We start from the raw sequence: 21,671 nt of genomic DNA on the forward strand, positions 1-21,671 counted from the left end.
TCACTCGCAGCAGGCTTGGATGGGGGGTTGGATTGGAGCAAAACCCTCACCTGCCAGGGCCTTAAGAAGGGGGGCTTTTAAAGTGCTCCCCAATATAAAACAAAACATCACTGAGACTGGCACCTTGTTGGGCTTTTGGAAAGACGGGTGGGAGAGGAGGAGCTGTTTGACAGGTCCGCAAGCAAACAGACCGTTTCAATTTGTGCGCGAGGGACATTTCTCAACATTTCTAAGGCCAATGCAGTTTGCAGTCCTCAGCACGTCTACTCAGAAGATAGTCCCACTGAATTTGACGTGGCTTACTCCTAGGTAAGTGGGGCCAGGGTGGTGACCTTCCCCCCAAGTGCCTTACCGGGAGAAAGAGCCGCTGGGCAGCACATGGCTTGAATAATTTTTTCCATTCCTGAGCATTTCCCACTGAAAAGGCGATTGGGTAGACATTATATTCAAACTTCTTTGTGTACGAAGGGGGCCATTCCTGTAGCTGAAAAGCACAAGGGGGAAAGTGAGGGGATTAGAATTCCTGGGAGGCTGTTTTGGTGGGAAATGCTATTGCTGCTACAAAGTCAAACAAATTAAAACAAAGCTCTTACTCAGGCAGAGCTCTATTGAGGGCTTACTACTAGAAAGAGAGTTTATCCGCTCATTAACTTGTGGCTGTCAGAGCATTTCCAAGTGAATCTGCAAGCTTATAATCAAAGATCTAGATTTGGTTGGTGTTTCTTTAAAAAGAAAGAGAGGGAGGGAGAGGGAGAGGGAGAGGGAGAGGGAGAGGGAGAGGGAGAGGGAGAGGGAGAGGGAGAGGGAGAGGGAGAGGGAGAGGGAGAGGGAGAGGGAGAAAGAAAGAAAGAAAGAAAGAAAGAAAGAAAGAAAGAAAGAAAGAAAGAAAGAAAGAAAGAAAGAAAGAAAATAGTGCAGGGGACTCACTTTCCTCTCAAATTCGGGTTTCAGGGAATCCTCAGCAAAGATGTGAAATTTGAGTTTCCTGTAGCTAAAGAGAACTGCTGATTTCAGCATGACGAGAGTTTCTTCCAGCCGGTCACCACATGCTACAACCGCAAGATGCATCCACTGTGGAGATGAGAGCGAGGCTGCAGAATGCTTCTGGTCCTTTGGTCTCCTAAAAATATATACATTTAAAGTGAGACAAAAATCATCATCTTTGGAGGTTTTATATTAAATAAGCACAATACTATGAATATAAAAAAGAATCAGAGAACTGTAGAGTTGGAAGGGACCCCGAGGCTCATCTAGTCCAACCCCCTGCAATGCAGGAATCTCAACTAAAGTATCCATGACCGAGGGCCACCCAACCTCTGCTTAAAAACATCCAAGGAAGGAGTGTCCACCACTTTCCAAGGCAGTTGTGATCTTAGACTGGATCCGAAGAGCTTGCCAGGGTAATTTTAATCATGTTACCTAAGCAGTTTTAAGGTGCCTAAAGCTTTCCTTTATTACCTTCCACCATCACAATTGTTTCCTTATGTATAGCTTGGTTTTAGTTTCAGGTTCAAATAGCAAATTCAGAAATGTAACTCTGGCTGTCAAGTAAGAGCCTGAGTGGCTTCAAATGTTACAGGAAGCATCGTCACCGGTGCCAAATGTTGAATGGACTCTCACATCTGGTCAGCAGCCCTTTCTGATTGCAGAGATACGCTTGCAAACGTGCAGGCACAAGTTTCTAGGAGATTTTGGAGTGAATTTCCGGAGCTCTTTGCTGAGTGACTCCTGCAACCATGAGAGGAGGAGGAGGACGTAACACAAAAACACTGGAACCTTTCTTTTAAAAAAAAACAACGTATTTTTTATTAAAGATTTATTGGTTTACAAAAGTTTGTGCAATGCCTCCTTTTTCAAGTTACATTTTCTACAGATCAGTTTCATTTGTTGAGACATTAGAGTTACATTAGGAAGAAAAGGGGGGAAGAGGTGGAGGGGGCCATGGTGGGTGGGGGTGGGGTCGAGTGGCGATGTTTCTATTTTACTTAATGTATGTGTGGGGTTTTGTGTCAGCGTCGCTTGTGCAGGTTCTCTTTGCTATTTGCTTGTGTTCCTTTGGTGGTGAGAGAGGTTGGGGTGGGCCTAGGGTGTGGTTGTTTGTTTGTGATTGGCTGTGGTGAACTGTGTTTTCATATGTGAGTGGGGTGGGTGGGTGTTTTTGAACCAGGTTAGCCCTATTGATTTGTATGCTGTTGGTGGATTCTTGTCATTGTCTTGTTGGGCTGTGATACGTGAAAAAAGGAGCCATACCAGGGTGAAAGCGCCTTCACCTGAGAGTCAGTGTGGTGTAGTGGTTAAGAGCGGTAGACTCGTAATCTGGGGAACTGGGTTCGCGTCTCCGCTCCTCCACATGCAGCTGCTGGGTGACCTTGGGCTAGTCACACTTCTCTGAAGTCTCTCAGCCCCACTCACCTCACAGAGTGTTTGTTGTGGAGGAGGATGGGAAAGGAGAATGTTAGCCCTTTGAGACTCCTTCGGGTAGTGATAAAGCGGGATATCAAATCCAAACTCCTCCTCCTCCTCTTCTTCTTCTTCCATTTGTCCCTGTGTCAGTTTCAGTTTATTGGTTAGTTTTTCTAATATGACTGTTTCCCATACTATTTGGTACCATTGGTCCATGCTTACTCCCAATGGAACCTTTCTGACTTGCATCCTACTTACAGTGGTACCTCGCAAAACGAATGCCTTGCGCAACGAAAAACTCGCAAGACGAAAGCATTTTGCGATGTGTTTGGTGACTCGCAAGACGAAATTTTCTATGGCCGCGCTTTGCAAGACGGATTTTTTTGTGGTTTTTTTTGTTTTCGCCGCGCCAATCCGCACTTCGCGAGACGAAATTATCGCAAGACGAAGCGACTTGCGGAATGAATTAATTTCGTCTTGCGAGGCACCACTGTATTTGATTCCCTATGCCTAAATAGTAGTCATTTGTTCACTCCAATCCTCATTCTGCCAACTGCCTAGCTCTCAAAATTACTACTGTACTTGCTCGCTCCACAGATTAGCTACCCATCGTTTACTCGTGAATAACAAGATGTGACAAATGACTGAGCGGCTGAGATAAAACCATCCCTGTAATGGGAGCAGCCTGTAAGTGGGCAAGAGGGGAAGAAAGAAGAGATGCAATGTACAAAAAGAGAATGTGGGAACTCTTAAGAAACTACCCCTAAAACAAAGTGAATGTAAACCGAAGGCCTCAGTGTTCAGAAGACAGGGTTTCTAATATGCCCAGCATAGCTACTTCTTCCATGGCTTTCTATCACACTCCCCCCCCCTCATACCCTCTCTGTCACCTCTCTGCTACTTACAAATGCTTCCTCCTGCTCCACACCACCATTTTCTCCAAAATTCAAAATTACGTGGAACTGCAAAGAGCGATCATGCTCTCTGGAACTATGTTATGCAAAACAACATCATCCATCTGAACAACTTATTCTCAACACAGAATCATGGCTCCCTTGGTGCAAGGATATAAACAGTCCTGCAACTAGGGTACTTCATTTGTAAGCGGAATGGATCCCCCCCTTCTCCCCCCCACCAAAACTAAAATGAAGTCTGCATGCAATAGCTGCTGCTCTGTATTGCAACATAAATCTTCTCGCGCCTTAAGGGACACAAGCGTTTGGTACCTGACTGGTTCAAGAACGCAATATATTTCATTAATTGCTGAAAAGTCCACGGGCTTTTGTCTTAATTAAAGCTCAATTTCTTGCAGTGGATAAATAATGGCACACTACACTTATGCAAATAGTATTTACTTTCCAGCCAATTAGTGCAAAACCCGCTGAATTATTAAAGTGCATAATTGGCTGCTTGCATAGTTTGTGCTCCTTCCCCTTTCTTATGGCACTGCTTTTTGCCTACTTCTCCTATTCTTACTCTTAATTGCATCATTAAATCAAGCTGTACAGAGAAAATGAAAGCTTTGATATAGCTCGCCCCTGCGTGCTACAATCGAAGCAGGTAGAAAACCCCAGCTGTTCATTACCTTGATGTTGCGATGTTAAGAGTGTTTTCGTGCCACCAATGTAGCCCTTAAGCACGGACACTAACACTATGCATAGCCTTGAATAATCAAAGGTGGCATCCTAGCACAATGAACTCCTGGAATTGCTGGGAAAGAAAAACCGGCACTGATCTCAATAGGCTGCATCAGGGAAGAAAGGGTTAAATCATCTACGTTAATTTTTCGGATCCACCTTTTCCCCCTGTAATTTTAAGTTACCTTAAAATGTTTTTGTGTACTGCTGTGTTTTAATTGTTGTAACTCATCCTAGGACCTTAGGATATAAGGTTGGTAATAAAATGTAATAAATAATTTCCCCCTTTCCACCTGCTGGGATACTGAAAATTACCTGCACTCCCACACCCACTGATGCTATTTGCATTTTTATTTTTAAGGGACTCAACATAGTGTTTAGTTTGGTCTAGTCTGGAATAAAATAACTATGCGCATCGCAGAGAAACTATCCCTGGCATCTTCCCAGAGTGGAAATGTGCTTCCTTCTGCTTCTGAAGGACTAGAAGGTAGAAAGGGGGTTTCGCATCTTCCTGGCCGCAGGTTCTTTGGGTCTGGTGCCACAGAGCTGGCATTGGAGCCAACTTAAGCCCTGAAGGCTTGCCAGGGCTGGGGGTTGTAGAGCTTTGCTTCCTTTTAAACAACTAATGGAGAAAGCACCGGGACTCTTACATGTGGAAAGGATCTAGTTTCGGGAGTCAACAGGTGATAAGCCTGGTGGACCACAAGCTTAACATGAGTCCACAGTGTGATGCAGCAGGGGGGAAAGCCAATGCTATTCTAGGCTGCATCAACTGAAGTTTAGTGTCTAGATCAAAGGAAGTCACAGTACCACTCTATTCTGCCTTGGTCGGACCACACCTGGAATACTGTGTCCCATAGGCACAGCACGGGGCGGGGGGGCAGCTGCCCCCCCCTAGAAGCAAAAAAGAGAGAGCACAGCACGATGCTGCCAGCTGTGCTCCACCTCAGCCTGCTCAGCTGAAGCGAAACGGCAGCAGGGGCAGCGAAGCTGCCTCCGTCGAGGGAAACCTGGACCTGGGCTAACTTCAGCCCACACTACTTCAAGTCACAGCGAGCACAGCACAGAAAGTGCTGCCCCACAATGCTCTGCGGCACTTCATTTGCAAATTTGCAAATGAGGTGCCGCGAAGCATTGTGGGGCAGCACTTTCTGTGCTGTGCTCGCTGTGACTTGAAGTAGTGTGGGCTGAAGTTAGCCCAGGTCCAGGTCCAGGTTTCTCTCGAAGGAGGCAGCTTCGTTGCTGCTGCCTCGTTTTAGTCACCGCTGCCGGTAAAGGAGCGGGCGAGGCAGAAGCACAAGCGCGCTGCCTCAGCAATGTCTGGAAAATGGCCCCTTTCCCTCTGGGGGGCGTGGACACTGACCATGCCTCCTGGGGGGATCCTGGCCACGTCATTGCCAGCCAGCCAATTGGGTGGCTGGGGGTAGAGGCGTGGCTGGTGTGCCCCCCCCCCAGTTTTGATCCTGGGTACGCCCATGCTGTGTCCAATTCTGGGCACCACAATTTAAGGAGGATATTGACAAGCTGGAATTTATGCAGAGCAGAGCATCCAAGATGATCAGGGGCCTGGAAATGAAGCCTTATGAGGTTGAGGGAATTGGGTATGTTTAGGCTGGTAAAAAGGAGACTGAGAGGAGATATGACAGCCATCTTCAAATATCTCAAGGGCTGTCACATAGAAGGGGGAACAAACTTGTTTTCTCCTGCTCTGGAGGGTAGAGCTCGAACCAATGGCTTCAAGTTACAAGAAAGGAGATTCCAACTAAACCTCAGGAAGAACTTTATGATGGTAAGAGCTGTTCAACAGTTGAACAGACTCCCTTGGGAGGTTGTGGACTCTCCTTCCTTGGACGTTTTTCAGCAGAGGTTGGGTGGCCATCTGTCATGAACGCTTTAGCTGAGATTCCTGCAATGCTAGGGATTGGACTATTTGACCCTTGGGGTCCCTTCCATCTCAACAATTCCACGACTCTATGATCATTTTATTCTAGCAAGGAAAAGTCAATTCACGGTGCAACAATGCACTGAAAGGCAGAAATTACAGAATACAAGGAATACCGCATAAAGTGCAACCCGACAAATGCCCACACAGCTGCAAACAGCGCAGCTTTCCGTGAAGCACAAAGCAACCAACACTTCACCAGGCTTGCCATTTCTCCTAAAACAGAAGAAGATGGGTTGTGAAAGATAATGGGAAGTGGGATGGATGGGAGAGAAGCTGTAAGGAACTGACTTGTAACAGAGGGGGGTACAGTACTGGGAGTGCTGGAGAGTAAAACCAGAGGGTGGCGGACAGGGGCAGAGAGAGGATGATCCGGAGAGATAATGGGAGAGAGAAGACAAAGACAAAGCTGTTCCACCCACAAAGCTGCCTTTGTCAGCCTCAACAATGCCGCCTTTCTTGCCACTCCATGTTTCTTGTGTCAGGGCTGAGTAGGCTGGAGGGGGATTCCCTGGAATTCACCCTCAGAGGACTTCGCAGGGCAGCGTGCAAGCACTCCACCGCCTCATTTTTTTTTAGCAAGGCAAGCTTTGGTGCTAAGCCAGGGAAGATCAGAAAAGGTTGCTAAGATTAGGTTCCAATAACTGTTATGGGTTTAATTTATGCCCCCCAAAACATGACTTCTGGTATAGCTAGCTTGACTGAGGTGTGGCAAAACTGAGAACAACTGAAAATGAACTTAATAATAAATATAGTAATAATAATTTTTTTATTTATACCCTGTCCTCCCCGGCCAAGACCAGGCTCAGGGCGGCTAACACTAAATATAAATACAGTAAAAACATAAAAAAGCAAAACAAAACAAAAAACAGTTGATTAAAATATAAAATATGTATAAGTTAGAATACAGTTTAAAATGCAGCTTAAAATGCAGCCTCATTTTAGTGGTAGCCTATAGATCAAAGCCATAAGGAGAGAAAATGTCAAATATTCACCGGGGCCAACTATCCATGCTGGTCCTACATGGGCCAGCAAAAGAACCGAGGGAAAATTTATAGACAAATCCCATATAAGGGGTTCCATAAAAAATAAAAATAAATGAAGGGGGGGGGTTAGATTGAGTCCAGCCCAAAGTCCAGGTGGAGAAACTCCGTCTTGCAGGCCCTGTGGAAAGATGTCAGATCCCGCAGGGCCCTGATCTCCTGCGGTAGGGCGTTCCACCAGCTGAAAACCAGAGGATGAGCAATCACCCTCTTTTGTACTGGCAGGTAAAACACATTTGCTGACTTTTAAGACACTGTGAAATCAGTTTACAACACATGGGACAATACATCGTTCGATTAGAAGCCTATCTGTTTGGCTATCTATATGAAGCCGAAATGCAGCAGTTACAAAATACCACAACAAAATAGCCACAGCTCTCAACTCTGCCTTCTACAAAAGATGTAGCACAAAGCAGCCAGTGCCGCTCTGCCTATCTCATAAGAAACAAAACTAACCCACTTCACCACACCAGGACACACACACAAAAATACTAAGGGCTCCCCTCAGCAACTACGAAACACAGTAACAACTTTGAAATTTAACATGCGCTTGCCACAGTCTAGCAGTACCTCTAACACAGTGGTGACCAAACTTGGCCCTCCAGCTGTTTTGGGACTACAATTCCCATCATCCCTGGCCACTGGTCCTATTAGCTAGGGGTGATGGGAGTTGGTAGTCCAAAAACAGCTGGAGGGCCAAGTTTGGCAACCGCTGCTAACACAACAAACAGTATTTACTGGCCACGGCACACACGCATACACACACGCACACACACATGTCACAAATAGCACCTTCAAGGGCAAATACAATAGCACTGAGGGGAGTGATTTACGGTGGGAAACCAAGTATAGGCCTCTGACTGAGGGCATGGCATTGGACTAGGCCCCCTGGTCTGCTTTAGTTTCAAAATAAAAGTGAAAAGGCTAAGCACACTTTTTTTTGAAAGCATGATTAACAAAGCATGTAATTTGTCACCAAAACAACAAAGAGTTAAGCAGGAAGTATTGAGACTTGTCCACACCTGAGTTTATTTTGTGTTTGCAGCACTTTGCATTCCAATTTAAATTGCACTGCCCACATGATGTTACCCTCTGAGCAATACCACTCTCAATGCTTTCCCCCTCGGGTTTGATACAGAGGATAACCCTTTTGATGGGGGAAAATTGGGCACCAAACGACTGCATTTCAGGTTGCAGACTATTTGTTTCACTGTTCTGGGGTGTTTGGAGAAAAGGCTAAACCCTGCACAGATCTGGAGGAGTCCGTAAGACGGTTGAATAACGCTTTGCACACCTCCTTCTGGCAACTCCTGCAGCCAAGCTGGTGCCAAATGCATTGTTCTGCTTTCCTTTGGACCACATCAGAGAGGCTGAGGCGCATGGATCTTGCACCCTGGGGAGGTCACTTCGGTGCATTCAGTGCATAGAGGCGCAATCCGTTGTATCTTGAGACAGGCACATGCCAACAAGCTTCAATGTATTTTTTCCCACTCACCACTGTGAGAATTGCATTATTGTAGAGCAGTATAAAAATCATATTGTTTACAGATCAGCTTTGCTTTTTAAAATAATAATAATAATATATGTATAAATGAGCTGTGCCTGCACTATTTCTGGCCTTCTACTTTTTTGCTTGTTTGTTTGATAAATTGATGTTGCCCTCTTCTTCCATCTGGTGTTTGGGAAGCAAAGAACCAGGTAGAAACCTGCAGGTCCTAACATCTGTTACACTTTTGACTATTTTAATTAGGCTGAAGCTAAATTAAGAAGGGATATCTTAAGATTTCTGTTCTCTGTTACCTACCCACAAGCCTTTGGGGTTAACACGAGGAATAAACTAAAATGAACATACGAGTTCATTCAGCCGCTTGCTAAATTGGCTTTGACTCAGCACCTGAGAAGTAGGACAGAGGTAAGTCCTGTGGCAGAGCTTTCCAAACTGTGTGCTGTGACACGTTAGTGTGTTGGCTGCAGTGTGTAGGTGTGTCACATGAACGTTCCCCGTGCTCTTCCCGAGGCTGGAAAGGGGTTAGTTCACTAAGTAAAACTGAATTACTGTGTCGCAAAGGGATGCACGTCTAAAAAGTATGTCACCAACATGAAAAGTTTCACCTCAGCCACTATATGTGCACAAGTAACAAACACAAGAAAATAAATACCTACAGTATAAATAATTCTTATATGGTTTGCACAGGGTATGTACAAAATGATTTATATAAATCTCTGATGAAACACTTTGGATTGTAGGTATCAAATGTTCAGTTACACAATGCCCAATGAACTATACAGCAGAAGAGCACAATTCTCTATTTTACTTTGGCAATGCAATACGTAATACAAGGAGATAAAAGCCTGTTTTCAAATGTATCTTTTAAAGCTGCTTTCAGACACCTGGAAAATTATCCTAAATTAGTCTAAATATGGATTTTCTCCGGGTCAACTCCGTGATGTCTAAAAGCAATTGTCCTTTGATTCATCTCAGGGCATTTACTTTCTAACCCTAGGGGTCATTCTAAAACAGAACGAAGCTTCTCAAGTAACTGCTCTGTACTAGCAAACTCCTGTAATAACCTAGATATGGCATCTTCATTTTTCTACAGTCAGGAGCTTCTGCCGACTTACAATCAGCCTTCCTCTACAAGATTTTCTCTGTTCCAAGATGCGTCCCATATGCAGTTTTATGTTTAGAGGGAGCTCAACACAAGGTGGAATCTGTCGCCTGGGCAAGATTCCTTATATTCTGGCTAAAAATCTGCCTCGACCTTGACAGAGATCCCTTCCTCCAGGAAATGCTTTCGGACACCTTCCTCCCCCCAGGGATACAACACTTCAACAGGAAGGTACAGCAACTGGGGCTTTCAGTAGAATTCCTCCGCTCAATGTCCTTACAATCTGCCAAAGCCACAGTCTTAACTAGGTTGTGGGACATTGAGAGACAGGATCTTATAGCGGCAGCAGGCACAACATGTTCCCCCCTTCTTTTCCACCTCCCGTGGGCTCATGAAACAAAACCTAATTATCTTGACTTCCTACTGAACCCACAAGAAAGAAGGGCATTTTCGTTGGCCAGGTTCAACGCAAATCCATCGAACCTCCTGTGGGGAAGATTCTCGGGCAGGGCGAAGGACGAGAGGTTCTGTCTGTGTCATGACCCTCAGGTGGAAAGCCTTCTACATATGGTTTTTCACTGTAATCTTTACGCCGACCTTCGTCAACAATTCCTGGACCGGCTCGGCATCCCCAGAAGGAGACCAGAGCGGGAAATCTTACAATTTCTTTTGCTGGGGAAGGACCAGGCCCTCACCAAGATGGTGGCTCAATATCTTAATTTACTATTTTCTCGTCGCTGTACTCTGCAGTCGTCTGAATTATTAGAAGCCCCATTGTCGTGAGAGCGGATAGCGGATTATTCCCTTCTCTCTCCTAACACAGCGTTTGCCACAGTGACAGTTTTAATCTCTTATTATTTTGTCTGTGAGTTTGTTTGATGCCAATAAAGGTTTTACTTACTAACATGAAAAGTTTAGAAAGCTCTGTCCTATGGAATAACCTCCATTCTCTGCACATCTATGTCTTGTTTCCAAGTAAGTACCCGAAGCACGAGGGAGTTGGTAATTCTCAGATGACTCCGCAGGGCTACTGTGACAGCCTACGCCAATAACCGGATTCTGCCGCTGAGACACTCAAAGGAGCCTGCACACCTCACCCAGCCACCCAGAGCTGCAGAGGAATGGCCTAGAAAGAGTGTGGGTGAGCTGGCTCCTAGCCAGCGTGGAGAGGCACGTTTTCTGCACCCCACTGGGCCTGTGCCGCTGGAGGTGGTCAACCCCTAGGTACTCCAATGGACACTGGAGACCTGAACCAGGTTAGGTGCTCTCCTTCTGAATAGCATCCCTGTGGGATGAAGACTATGGAAGGGGTGCTCTGGGGGAGGGTATGAGCATCTTATTTTGTAAATACAAGACTGCTTTTTCACAAGGCAGCTTGAAACATTAAAAAGACAATACACAATAAAAATGCAATTAATAAGAGGGAGCCAAAAGAAACAGGAGCAACCATCAGCCACAGCGGAAGGAGAATTTAATATTTTGGTTCTGTGTTCATTTTCAGATTTCCGCTCCCCTCACCCCCCTTCATATTCCATTAGTGCTGCATGGGGAGGGGAGAAAGACAAGGACAGGTGGTTTGGCCCTCAGTGAGATTTCTGAATAAGCATGATTAAGACCAGGCTGCTAAGTCTCCTTTGGAATGCCAGCTGACATAACTAGCAAAGAACAGCCTTGGAGGAGAAACTCAGCAAAATTATATAAACAGGAATATTTGGTTATTGTTTTGTGCTCCTTTTATTGCATCCCATAAACAAGAGCCTATACTGGTGTATATTGGGAGATGAAGTAGAGCAGACAAACTATAAAATAATGGGGGGGAATAGTGGTTGGGTAAGAATTAAGTTACACAAACGAGGCTTTGAAGAGCATCTTTATTAGGCAGTATCTCCTAAGATACAAACTGGCTGCTAGCCTAATCAACAGACAGCAGTTGTGTGTTAAGCACTTCAAACAACGTTGCTTAAAGACCTGGAGGAGCACTTCCTAAGAATATCACTTTGATACTTGGCCACCAAATATGCAACAGGAAGGGCCATAAAAGCTGTTTCAGCCCCCCAGGTGGACCAACCGCTGCCAGCAACTCTGTGAGATTATTTTCACCTAGTGTGTGCTCTGTGGCAAGAGACCAAGCATGAGGCAATGTTTTTGTTTGCCAGGAGGGTTAGATAAACCACACTCCGTCCTTAAGCACAGCTTGGTTCCTGTCAGTCTCGAACTATTCCAGATCCAGACAAAACAGTGCTCTTATGGTATCTGCCAAAAGGCAGCCCTAGAAACCTTTCAGCCGAGCAGTAACCATGCGATTAAGGGTGACTTGATTCAAGGTGGCATCCTTATGCTTTATATAATGTTCATCTTCTTAAATCTCACTGAAATGTTAGGTTGAAGACACATACAGCACAATCCTATGCATGCCTCACTGTATTAGGTTAGGTGTACTTAGCATTGCAATCCTTAATATGTATGAAGGCCAATTCTATGCAGAACTACCGGTACATGCATTTGTTCATTCTGTTCTTATTCATTCAATGGGCTTTTGGAGCACCTTTAATAAATAGCTCAATGAATGCAATAAAATCCGAATTAAAATAGGCAATTGACTGTCATTTTTAGTAGCAACAGAATCAGCAGGTTTTCAGCCAAACATACAGAACGATAAACACCTCGTCCAGGCCACAAGCTCTGCTGAAGACAAAGCTCTTTTACTCCTTTTTGTATTTAAAAATCCCCCTATAAACAAGTTTGCCAGGAACATTCCTCTTGAGAGAAAGTTCCCTATGGAATACATCAATAAAGGGATAGCCCGATCTAGCAACCACCAAATGTATATCTTTTAATATATCCAACTGCTCCCTAAAGGATTTACCACAAAACTCAGCCCAGCAAACTAAAATTAGCCTGGATGGCCAGCATTCTAAAGAACAGGTCACTGGATAAACAGCTGTGCAAACTCTGGTCATTTATCTCCAGCCTGCAGCAACTGAAACTCATCTAAACAACTGCAAAAGGGAGACGCCATGGACGCTTCCAGGGACTATTATACAATATGCTGTGGAGTCCAAATCGGAGCCAGATGTGAACAATTTTAGGCAAAGTGCCACGCAAATATATTGCAGAGGGCCACCAAGTACTCGTTCCTTCCAGCACAAAGCAGAATTATTTTGCGTTCTTCGGCTACCCAGAAAAAGGTATGACAACAAGCCAGTGCAATGGTAGCCAAAAAAGAGTGAGTCACTACTTTTGCTGCTCCTGAGCCAGCTCTAAAATGAGTTCCAGTCCACGTTCAAGCAAATTAGCCCCAAATTCTTCCCCACCTGTATTCCTGTTGCCATCCCTGCTGCTTCACTGACTGCAATCAATGGAAGGGGTTCTCTAGCTCAGTGTTTCTCAACCAGTGTGCCTCCAGGTGTTTTGGGACTACAACTCCCATCATTCCTGACCACTGGTCTTGCTAGCTAGGGATGATGGGAGTTGTAGTCCCAAAAACATCTGGAGGCACACTGGTTGAGAAACACTGCTCTAGCTGTTATCACAGCAATCATTTGATCAGGCTGGATGGCTCAGTTGGTGGAGCATGAGATTCTTCATCCCAGGGTTGTGGGTTCCAGTGCCACACTGGGCGAAAGATTCCTGCATTGCAGGGGGTTGGACTAGATGACCCTCGTGGCCCCTCCCTACTCTACAATTTTAGGTGTATGGCAGATGTTTGTGGTTTGGGGAAAATAGCCCCGTGGGCCAACCTGGGACATGTGCTGGGCCTAATTTGGCCTGCATGCCACATGGTTCCCCAACCATGCTTAGGGTTCAGATCTGTTAAAACTATTAACTTCCATTAAAGATACAACAGCCTCCCTAGTATATAAATATACATATTTAACTGATATGAAAACTGTAAATAACTGAAAGGATATATTTCTCCGTGTCCCTCATTAGCATTATTCTCACTTTAATCAATGGATCTTTGGGCAGAATGAACTACTGCTCCATAAAGATTTTGGGGAAAACTCTCACAGCACAAGAAGATGGGAGAGTTGAAAAAATCCGCGCCCCTGCTTCTTTATTCTGAAGGTTTCCACTGATGAACGGCGCCTGCCAACAGAGACTTCGTAAGTAGCACTTGAAATTTCTGCAAATAAATAACACCCAGATAAAATCAAACTTTGGAACAGATTATTTGTATTCATTTATGCAGGGGTGACTTGGGAGAGCAGTCCTGTACTCCGACGTGCCAGGGGAGGGAGATGCAGCCACGACTCCTGCGCCATGTCTATCCTGCAGTCACCCCAAACAGGATGAAAGAAACACCCTGATCTCAACAGAAGCATCCTCAACATCGGCAGCAAGACCACCAGTGCGCCCACCAATCATAGCCACTCCAAAAGGCAAAGAGGGATTGCTTACTACTCAGTCACAATCAAGCCATGCAGGCACTGTTTAGCAATCAGGAGGCATGAGATAGGGCACAAACAGCCCTTTCTGTCCACTCCTCTCCCCTGGCAGCCCGTGTGGTCAACCTCTCCTGCTATTTTGCCTTTCCTTTCGTGTGCGCTCTCTCTCTCTGTCACCAATTCTTTCACCACTCCTAATTGACCACGGCCACCCCACTTGTGCTTGCTGCCCCCTCACAGTAAAACCAGCCTGAGTCAGCACAGCATGGAGGAGCCACCAGCCCAGAAATCATTCACCTTGCTATCCACTCCCCCTCTCAGAGGCTAGTGGAGCAAAGGTCATACTCGCGAGGGAAAGGGGTCCCTGGCAAGAAAGAAGCAAAGTCGTGTGGCGAAGTCATAGCTTTTATTGGTGGAGGAAATCCCGAGAGAGAAAGGTACACAGGGTTGTGTAGGGTTGCCAACCAATCGCTGCGTTAGGGCTCCTGTGCCTTGGTGCAGTGGCTTTTTAAAGGCCGGGCGGTAGCCACATCCCTCGTGGCTCCAGCGCTATGTTGTGAGCACCTTCGCAGGTGTCACGCAGCTGTCAAAGCTGCCTGGGAGCATCCTGGCCACTAGTGCTGTTCACAAGGTAGGTATCCCATCCTAGTCTGCACAAAGCAGCGTGTGGGAGAAGGTCCTGTGGAAGGGAAGGCAGAGAGAGGGTAATGATCAAAACAGGCAGGAATAGTAGCAGCCTTGGGTGCACAATAGATAAATGCATGGAGGTGAGAGAGAAAAGGAAGCAAGGGTGCTCATGCGTCAGTCTACAGTGACTGGGGTCTCATATGCTCCTTTGCCCTCAGGGACTGCAGTAGACATGACAACAGCTTGCTCTACTCCACCATGCATCAGGGCGGTGATCTTGCAAGGCCAAAATAATGGTGAGTGTTTTGGCTGGCAGTGGCTGGAATGGATTGCCTTGCATTCACAGACAGAGAGCTTGCCAGCAAGGAGTGGGGTGGGTGAGCACTTGCCCCATGTAGCAGATGCCGCTCTGAACGGCATTGCAGCTGCACAGCTTGGGCAAGAGACAATATTCACACAGAGCAAGGGACATATGATTGCAGCAGATATGCTTTTTGCAGAACATTCCCTCCCGCCCTGCTTCCCTTGCTTACCTGTGTGGGGTGCTCTGTCCCATCATTCCCAGCTCTGGCAGAGGGGCTGGGGTCACTGTTAGCTGTTGGGAGTCCCAAACAGAGGTGCCTGTTGGGGTTCTAGGCAGAGAAGTGTTAGCAATGTGCTCCAGCGTCATCAAGAGAGAGAGAGAGAGAGAGAGAGAGGGAGGGAGGGAGGGAGGGAGAGAGAGAGAGAGAGAGAGAGAGAGAGAGAGAGAGAGAGAGAGAGAGAGATTGCTTGTCAGTGCTTCCTTGTGACGGGAGGCACACAACCTGAGTGAGACAGGAGCCAGCAATGGACTCCATCGCCAGGTGCTCCTTTCTTGTGCAAAGAAGTGCTCCACCTCCCGGTTCACCCATTACCATGGTTCTCTCCTAAGTGCTCCTAACCTGGGGCCAGGCATATATACAAAGGAACATGGGAAGCTCTCTTGCACTGAGTCAGGCCAATTGTTCCATCTAGCTCAATGCCGTCCACACTGACTGGCAGAGGCTCTCCAGGGTTTCAGGCAAGAGTCTCTCCCAGGCCTACTTGGAGATGCCAGGGATTGAACCCAGGGCCTTCTGCACACAAAACAGATGCTCTACCAATGAGCTGTGGCCCTTCCCCTGTGCACTGTTTATTTATTTGCTCTGTTATGTATACCCAATCTTTCATTCAAGGGACGGCACAAGTCTGTCTCTTCCCCAGTTCCAGCCACTGCGTCGTAACCCTCTTTCTAGTGCTACATTGGCACAGTTGCTTTGGTACAGAAGGATAAGGTGCCATAGTGTTGCCCCAGGGTATTCGCACAGTTCTGCTAGTGCCCTCCAGGTGTTCTAGACCCATCAGCCCCAGCCAGCACAGTTGGGTCACATTCTGCTGGCATAGGGGCCTTTGTGCCATATCCTTGTAGCCTTTTATATCCAGCATTAACTATCGCACCCTCGCTTATCCATTCACAGCGAGTTTTTAACCACATTTGCTTCTCATTCGTTTGGTACTGTCCACGATAAACTCAAGAGATATGCTCTGAAGAAAAACAACTTCAGGAGGTATAGTTGCTAATGGAAGATAAGCCTGCCTTAATACACCCATTTGAATTCAGTCCATGATCCACTCCCGGTCACAATAAACATCCCTTGCTCACAATCAGATACAATGCTGGTAAGAAACCAGCCGCTTTAATAGGGTGAAGAATAAGACCTCGGAGAATGGGGCAGTCTTTCATTCAGAACATCTCTGTGAAATCATGAATCAAAGACACACAGGGTTTGTTTGATAGATGAGGTCACACTGAGCTAGAAAAGGGATGGGAGAGCAGTTCCCATCCCAGCTCAGGGACACCACATAGCAATTATCTATACTTCCATGAATTAAAAAGTTGTTATGTTACAGCATTTTAGTTTCACCTTTTTTCATTTTTCTTTTTAAAGTAAATTACAATATGTTTTCCTAACTGCAGTTCACACACATTTAATCAAATGTCTGGATTAAAGGTGTCTTATTCAGCTTCATATTATTCTGCCAGCAACATTACAGCCACACACCTGACATGGCCCCCTCTCCTTCACTTTGATGCACTAGACTAGAGCATGCTTGTGGGACGAGGAGGGGGACAGCATAAATTGTGTGACGGGGAGGGGGGAGGGGGACAGCATAAATAGCTTTTAACCTACATTTCCCCCTAAAATAGCAAATTGGGAGCTATGTGCATGATTTTCAAGGGGAAATGCTCCCCTTCTGCTAGAACCACTATCCATATCCAAATGCCCCCCACCTTTGCTTTATTATTATTATTATTATTATTAGAGGGGCGACCCCTAACACAGTTCTCTAATGACTCATCTACTTGGACTTCATAGATACAGAAAGGTGCATTTAACTTCCAAACATTTTCATCGTGCGGCAGACAATAATGTTTTTGTTTCCCGTTGGAAACTGGCCTGTGTGAAATACTTTAAAAAATCTTTATAGCCCATGTTCTTGTGTCTAATATTAACATTATCTTCATAAGTCTAGCCATGACTATTTCAAAAGAAAACCAGGCAAGGAAAATACAATTCCAACCCCCCCCCCCCAAAAAAAAGAATCTGTTTAAAATTCTGCCGGAAGCTTATCTTAAAAGAGCCATCAATCGACTCACCAGGCTCAAGAATAATGAGAAAATGGAAATGGAAATGCATATAAAACCCATAAAACCAAGGAAGAGAAACTGAACTGGGAAATCTCAATATTTTTTCTTCCTGCAACCCTACCCCAGAAGTTTTTCTGCTCTGGGGAATGGAAATTTGCTGAACTAGTGAGCAGACATAAAAGAAGTTCCACTTGGAACTGCAAGCTGATTCACACGTAACATTCAGAAACATGTGTTAGTAGCATTTGTGAAATGAACTGCCAGTGTTTATTTTGGGACAAGTATATACTTGAAGATGACGTATACCACCCTTCCCAAGTAACAAGTGTACATTCTGCCCACCTGTAGAATGAAGATCATGGCTGTGTAGCAAAACCATCAAACATAAGGCAAACCTAAACAGGGAAAGGCACAAATATTCTACAAAATGAATTAAAAGTGAGGTTGACTTCAGCTGCTGATCCAGGAAGCCTTTCTGGAAAGGGCTATTTTTCACATCACTGTTGGCTGAGGCGGCAGATTATTTATCTCTCGTTTCAGTAAATGGGTTTTTAACTGGAGTGCAACTTTAAAAGCCATCATTCCTCCCTTGGCATGTACTATGGTAAGATCCCATAGAACAAAGCATCTTGCGCTGTCCTGTGTGGTACGTATAGATTCATTTCAGCAAAATATACCTAAGCAGTGAGCAGGAAAAGGACTGTGTCCCATCTCTGCACAACACTGCGCATGATCATATACATTCAACGCATGGGCAGTCACAGTGCATTCATTCCATCAGTACTCCGCATTTTGGAGTTCAGTCCTTGCGTTGACTTTTCAAATTCACCAAGCATACACTCCATTCACATGAGCATCTGTGCTACTCCTTGCACTCGTGCGCAGCACCATGTGTCAACAGCCTTATCATCTTTTCCCGAAAAGTAGGAGCACAATTCCTGTTGTCTTTGTCCATGGAGTTTTCTTGGCAGGGATACTGGAGTGGCTTGCCAGTTCCTTCTCCAGGTGGATCACGTTTAGTCAAAACTCTCCACTATGACCTGTCCATCTTGGGTGGCCCTGCATGGCATAGCTCATAGCTTCTCTGAGTTATTCAAGCCCCTTCGCCACAACAAGGCATTGATCCATGAAGGGGGCATTGATCCATGAAGGGGGCATTGATCCATGAAGGGAGGACAGATCGTGAAGCTGAGGCTCCAATACTTTGGCCACCTCATGAGAAGAGAAAAATCCTTGGAAAATACCCTGATGTTGGGAAAGATTGAGGGCACTAGGAGAAGGGGACGACAGAGGACGAGATGGTTGGACAGTGTTCTCGAAGCTACGAACATGAGTTTGACCAAACTGCGGGAGGCAGTGCAAGACAGGAGTGCCTGGCATGCTCTGGTCCATGGGGTCACGAAGAGACGGAGGCGACTAAACAACTAAACAACAACAACAGGAGCACGATTCAGACAGCGCGACTCTGCTACACCAACCCCAAAGGTAAGGGGAAGCAGCCCAGAGGAAATTACAAAACTGGCAGGCAGGCAGCTGAGCAATGTGAGGTAGGTGTAAAAAGGGATACAATTGGCACTGCCCGGACCAATCGTTGCTCCTTGTAAGTGTGGGTGCATGCTACATATATCAAGCGTGTGTGCTTGAGTGAGAGACAGAGAGACAGACAGGACATCCTTTTCACACATCCTTAGGTACCCAGAAAGCGCATCAGGTCCGCCTGCTAATCTGCGCCCTGCAGAGCAGCCCCTTAGAGCTGTAATCCCGAACATCCTTCCGATTTATATTCCCTTTGCAATCCAAGGAAACTTTCGCGGGGTGCTCAGGATCCGAGGCTGCGAGCGAGTCGGGAGCGTGGCGAGACCACATGACACTGAAGAAACACCCCCCTCCAATCTTTGCAAACTCCCCATGTCAGCCAAAAACAGATCGCTAGAGTGTTTCATTACCGACGAACATGCAGAAGACAATGCAATTAGTGGAGAAATACATAAAATGCATTAAAAAACAATGCATATTTTAAAATGCCTAATTTTTAAGGCTTTACCTCACGTTCGCAAACTTCCCTCGGGCAGCGCCGCGCCTGCCCGTTTTTCTGTGGAGACGTGGCTCCCTCTTGGAAACCTGAGCCGCCGCCACCGCCGCCTCTTCTTCTTCCTCCTCTCGCTCCGCAGCCTGGACGGGTCGGAAGCGCCCCGCGGCGAAGTCCCCGCCGGGGCCGGAGGAGGAAGAGGCGCGCGCCGGGCGGCTTCCCCCCGCGGCCGCTTTCAAAGGCGGGTCGTCGGCGTCGCTGCCCACGAAGAGGTAGAGCAGCAGCAGGAGCGCCAGGCAGAGCGCTAGGGCCACCACTTTGCAGTAGAGTTTCATTGTGCGCCGGGCGGCGGCGGCGGCGGCAGTAGCCTCAGAGCTTCAGCAGCCCCGCAAAAGGGGAGACGCACCCTCGCCGCTCGTCGCCATGCCGCCCGCCCGCCCGCCAGCAAGCTGGCTCCAGCCTGGGCATCTTCTAAAGCGCCTTTCTCGCCGCCCGAGGCATTCCTGTAAGCGCGCGCGCGAAAGTGAGAGAGAGAGAGTTGGCGGCGCGCAGCGCCACACTAAGCCCGGCTGCGATTGCGGCGGCCGAGAGAGTGAAGGGGGTGGGTGGGAGGAGCGAGAGGGTCGCCCCTACCGTAAAATGCAGAATAGCACCTCTTCCAATAATCCGAAAGGAAAAGCCTCTCAGAATTTGCTGCTTGCTTCCCCCTCCAACATCCCGCAACCGGTGTTTAGTTAGTTAGTTGGTTAGTTAGGCACTGATGAAAATCACAGAAGAAACTGCATATCTGTTACTGTTTACTATTGGATTCTAATGGCTTATTGAATTTATTATTGCTTTATTTTATATAAATTGTTTTAAAGTTATTGTGACTTTTTATATTGGGTCTGATTGTTGCTATAAATGTTTGGTGGTGGTGGTGGTGGTGGTGTTGTTACTATTAGTAGTAGTAGTAGTACAGTAGTAGTGTTGGAAACCGTCCAGAGTGGCTGGGGCATCCCAGCCAGATGGGTGGGGTATAAATAAATTATTATTATTATTATTAGTTGTTGTAGTAGTAGTTAGTGGGAGAATCGGGATTCAAGAGGACCTTAACAGGTTGGAGAACTGGGCCAAAACTAACAAAAAAGAATTTCAATAGGTTCAAATGTCAGGTTCTACACTTAAACAGGAAGAATCATGGGCGTAGCCAGGCTTTTCATTGGGGGACGCATGCCTTTTGTTGGGGAGGTCAGAACCTCAGCTATGTATTTTAATTGATTTTTATTGATTTAGCTGCCCCTCCCTGCCCCCCCTTTGGCTACGCCCATTGGAAGAATCAGCTGCACAGATATAGGATGGGGGACACCTGGCTTACCAGTAGTAGCTTTGAAAAGGATTTAGGGGTCTTAGAAGAAATGAAATGGAGAGCAAATCTCCTCTCTACAGTGTTCACAATTTGTGTGACTACTGTATTCCCATTTTAAAAATAAAAGGCCAAAGCTGAGTGATACTACGGTAATTTACCTCATAGCAACACCTAACAAAAGCAGGATTTGCACCCTGACAATAACATAATAACTGATTTGCTGGATCAGATCATCTCACTCAGAAACAGGGCATGATAGTCTCTGTAGCTATATTATGTGATTCATTATATGATTCATGTAATTTCTACAGCTCAGATAATACAGAGCATGGTGAAATCACAATAAATAAAACCTCCCCTTCAGTAGTTTCAAGCACTACTACAGGTTCCACATAATATCTGTACTGCATTGTTTACTGTGACAGCACCTGCACTTTGGGACTCCCCGCCTATTGCAACAAAGTATGTGCCTTTGCTAGACTCTTTTCAGGCACCTGCTAAAATCATTCTTCTTTAGGCAAGCATACCTAGATTCTTAGGAAGTTGAAGTAATCTTAATATTAATATTTTAGCTTTTGTATGTTTTAAGGTAGAATTGTTAATTTTCTTGATTTTACTGCTGTGGTGTTTTGTTTTGTTTTTAAACCACTTTGCAGGTTTTTTTAAAATAAACTTTATTAAACAAACAAACAAACAAACAAACAAACAATAAATATAAATAAAATAACACAAGCCCAAACACAATCCATCCTGTAGATTTAAGTATCTGTCCATAGTCGCCTACTTGTTATCTGTAGCCCAGAATCCACATTCCTCTGTAAGAAAATATGAAATAACGTAAAACCATTTTTGCAGGACAAAAAAATTAAAAAAAAAAACAATGTGTGTGGGGGGGGGTGACAAGAAATTTTCCACATGCGTACCACCTGACCTTCCTACACCTCTGAGTCCAGTGTCCTGTCTGGTGGTTAAATCTGGTTCAGAGAATTGAGTAC

At 45.8% G+C, this 21,671-nt stretch overlaps 1 protein-coding gene across 1 annotated transcript in view; it reads right to left on the reverse strand.

Annotated features, from left to right (window-relative positions):
* GXYLT2 (glucoside xylosyltransferase 2) overlaps positions 1 to 19,948 on the reverse strand; it is a 37,383-nt gene extending 17,435 nt beyond the window's left edge. The window contains exons 1-3 of the mRNA XM_060271352.2: positions 19,344 to 19,948; positions 928 to 1,120; positions 353 to 484 (exon numbers count right to left, since the gene is read on the reverse strand). Of these exons, the coding sequence (XP_060127335.2) occupies positions 353 to 484; positions 928 to 1,120; positions 19,344 to 19,663 (645 nt within the window). The 5' untranslated portion in view covers positions 19,664 to 19,948. The remainder of the gene's footprint in view (positions 1 to 352; positions 485 to 927; positions 1,121 to 19,343) is intronic.
* Positions 19,949 to 21,671: the final 1,723 nt, after the last annotated feature.

This window comes from Zootoca vivipara, chromosome 2, assembly GCF_965207765.1.
Source record: "Zootoca vivipara chromosome 2, rZooViv2.hap1.1, whole genome shotgun sequence".
Lineage (NCBI taxonomy): Eukaryota > Metazoa > Chordata > Lepidosauria > Squamata > Lacertidae > Zootoca > Zootoca vivipara.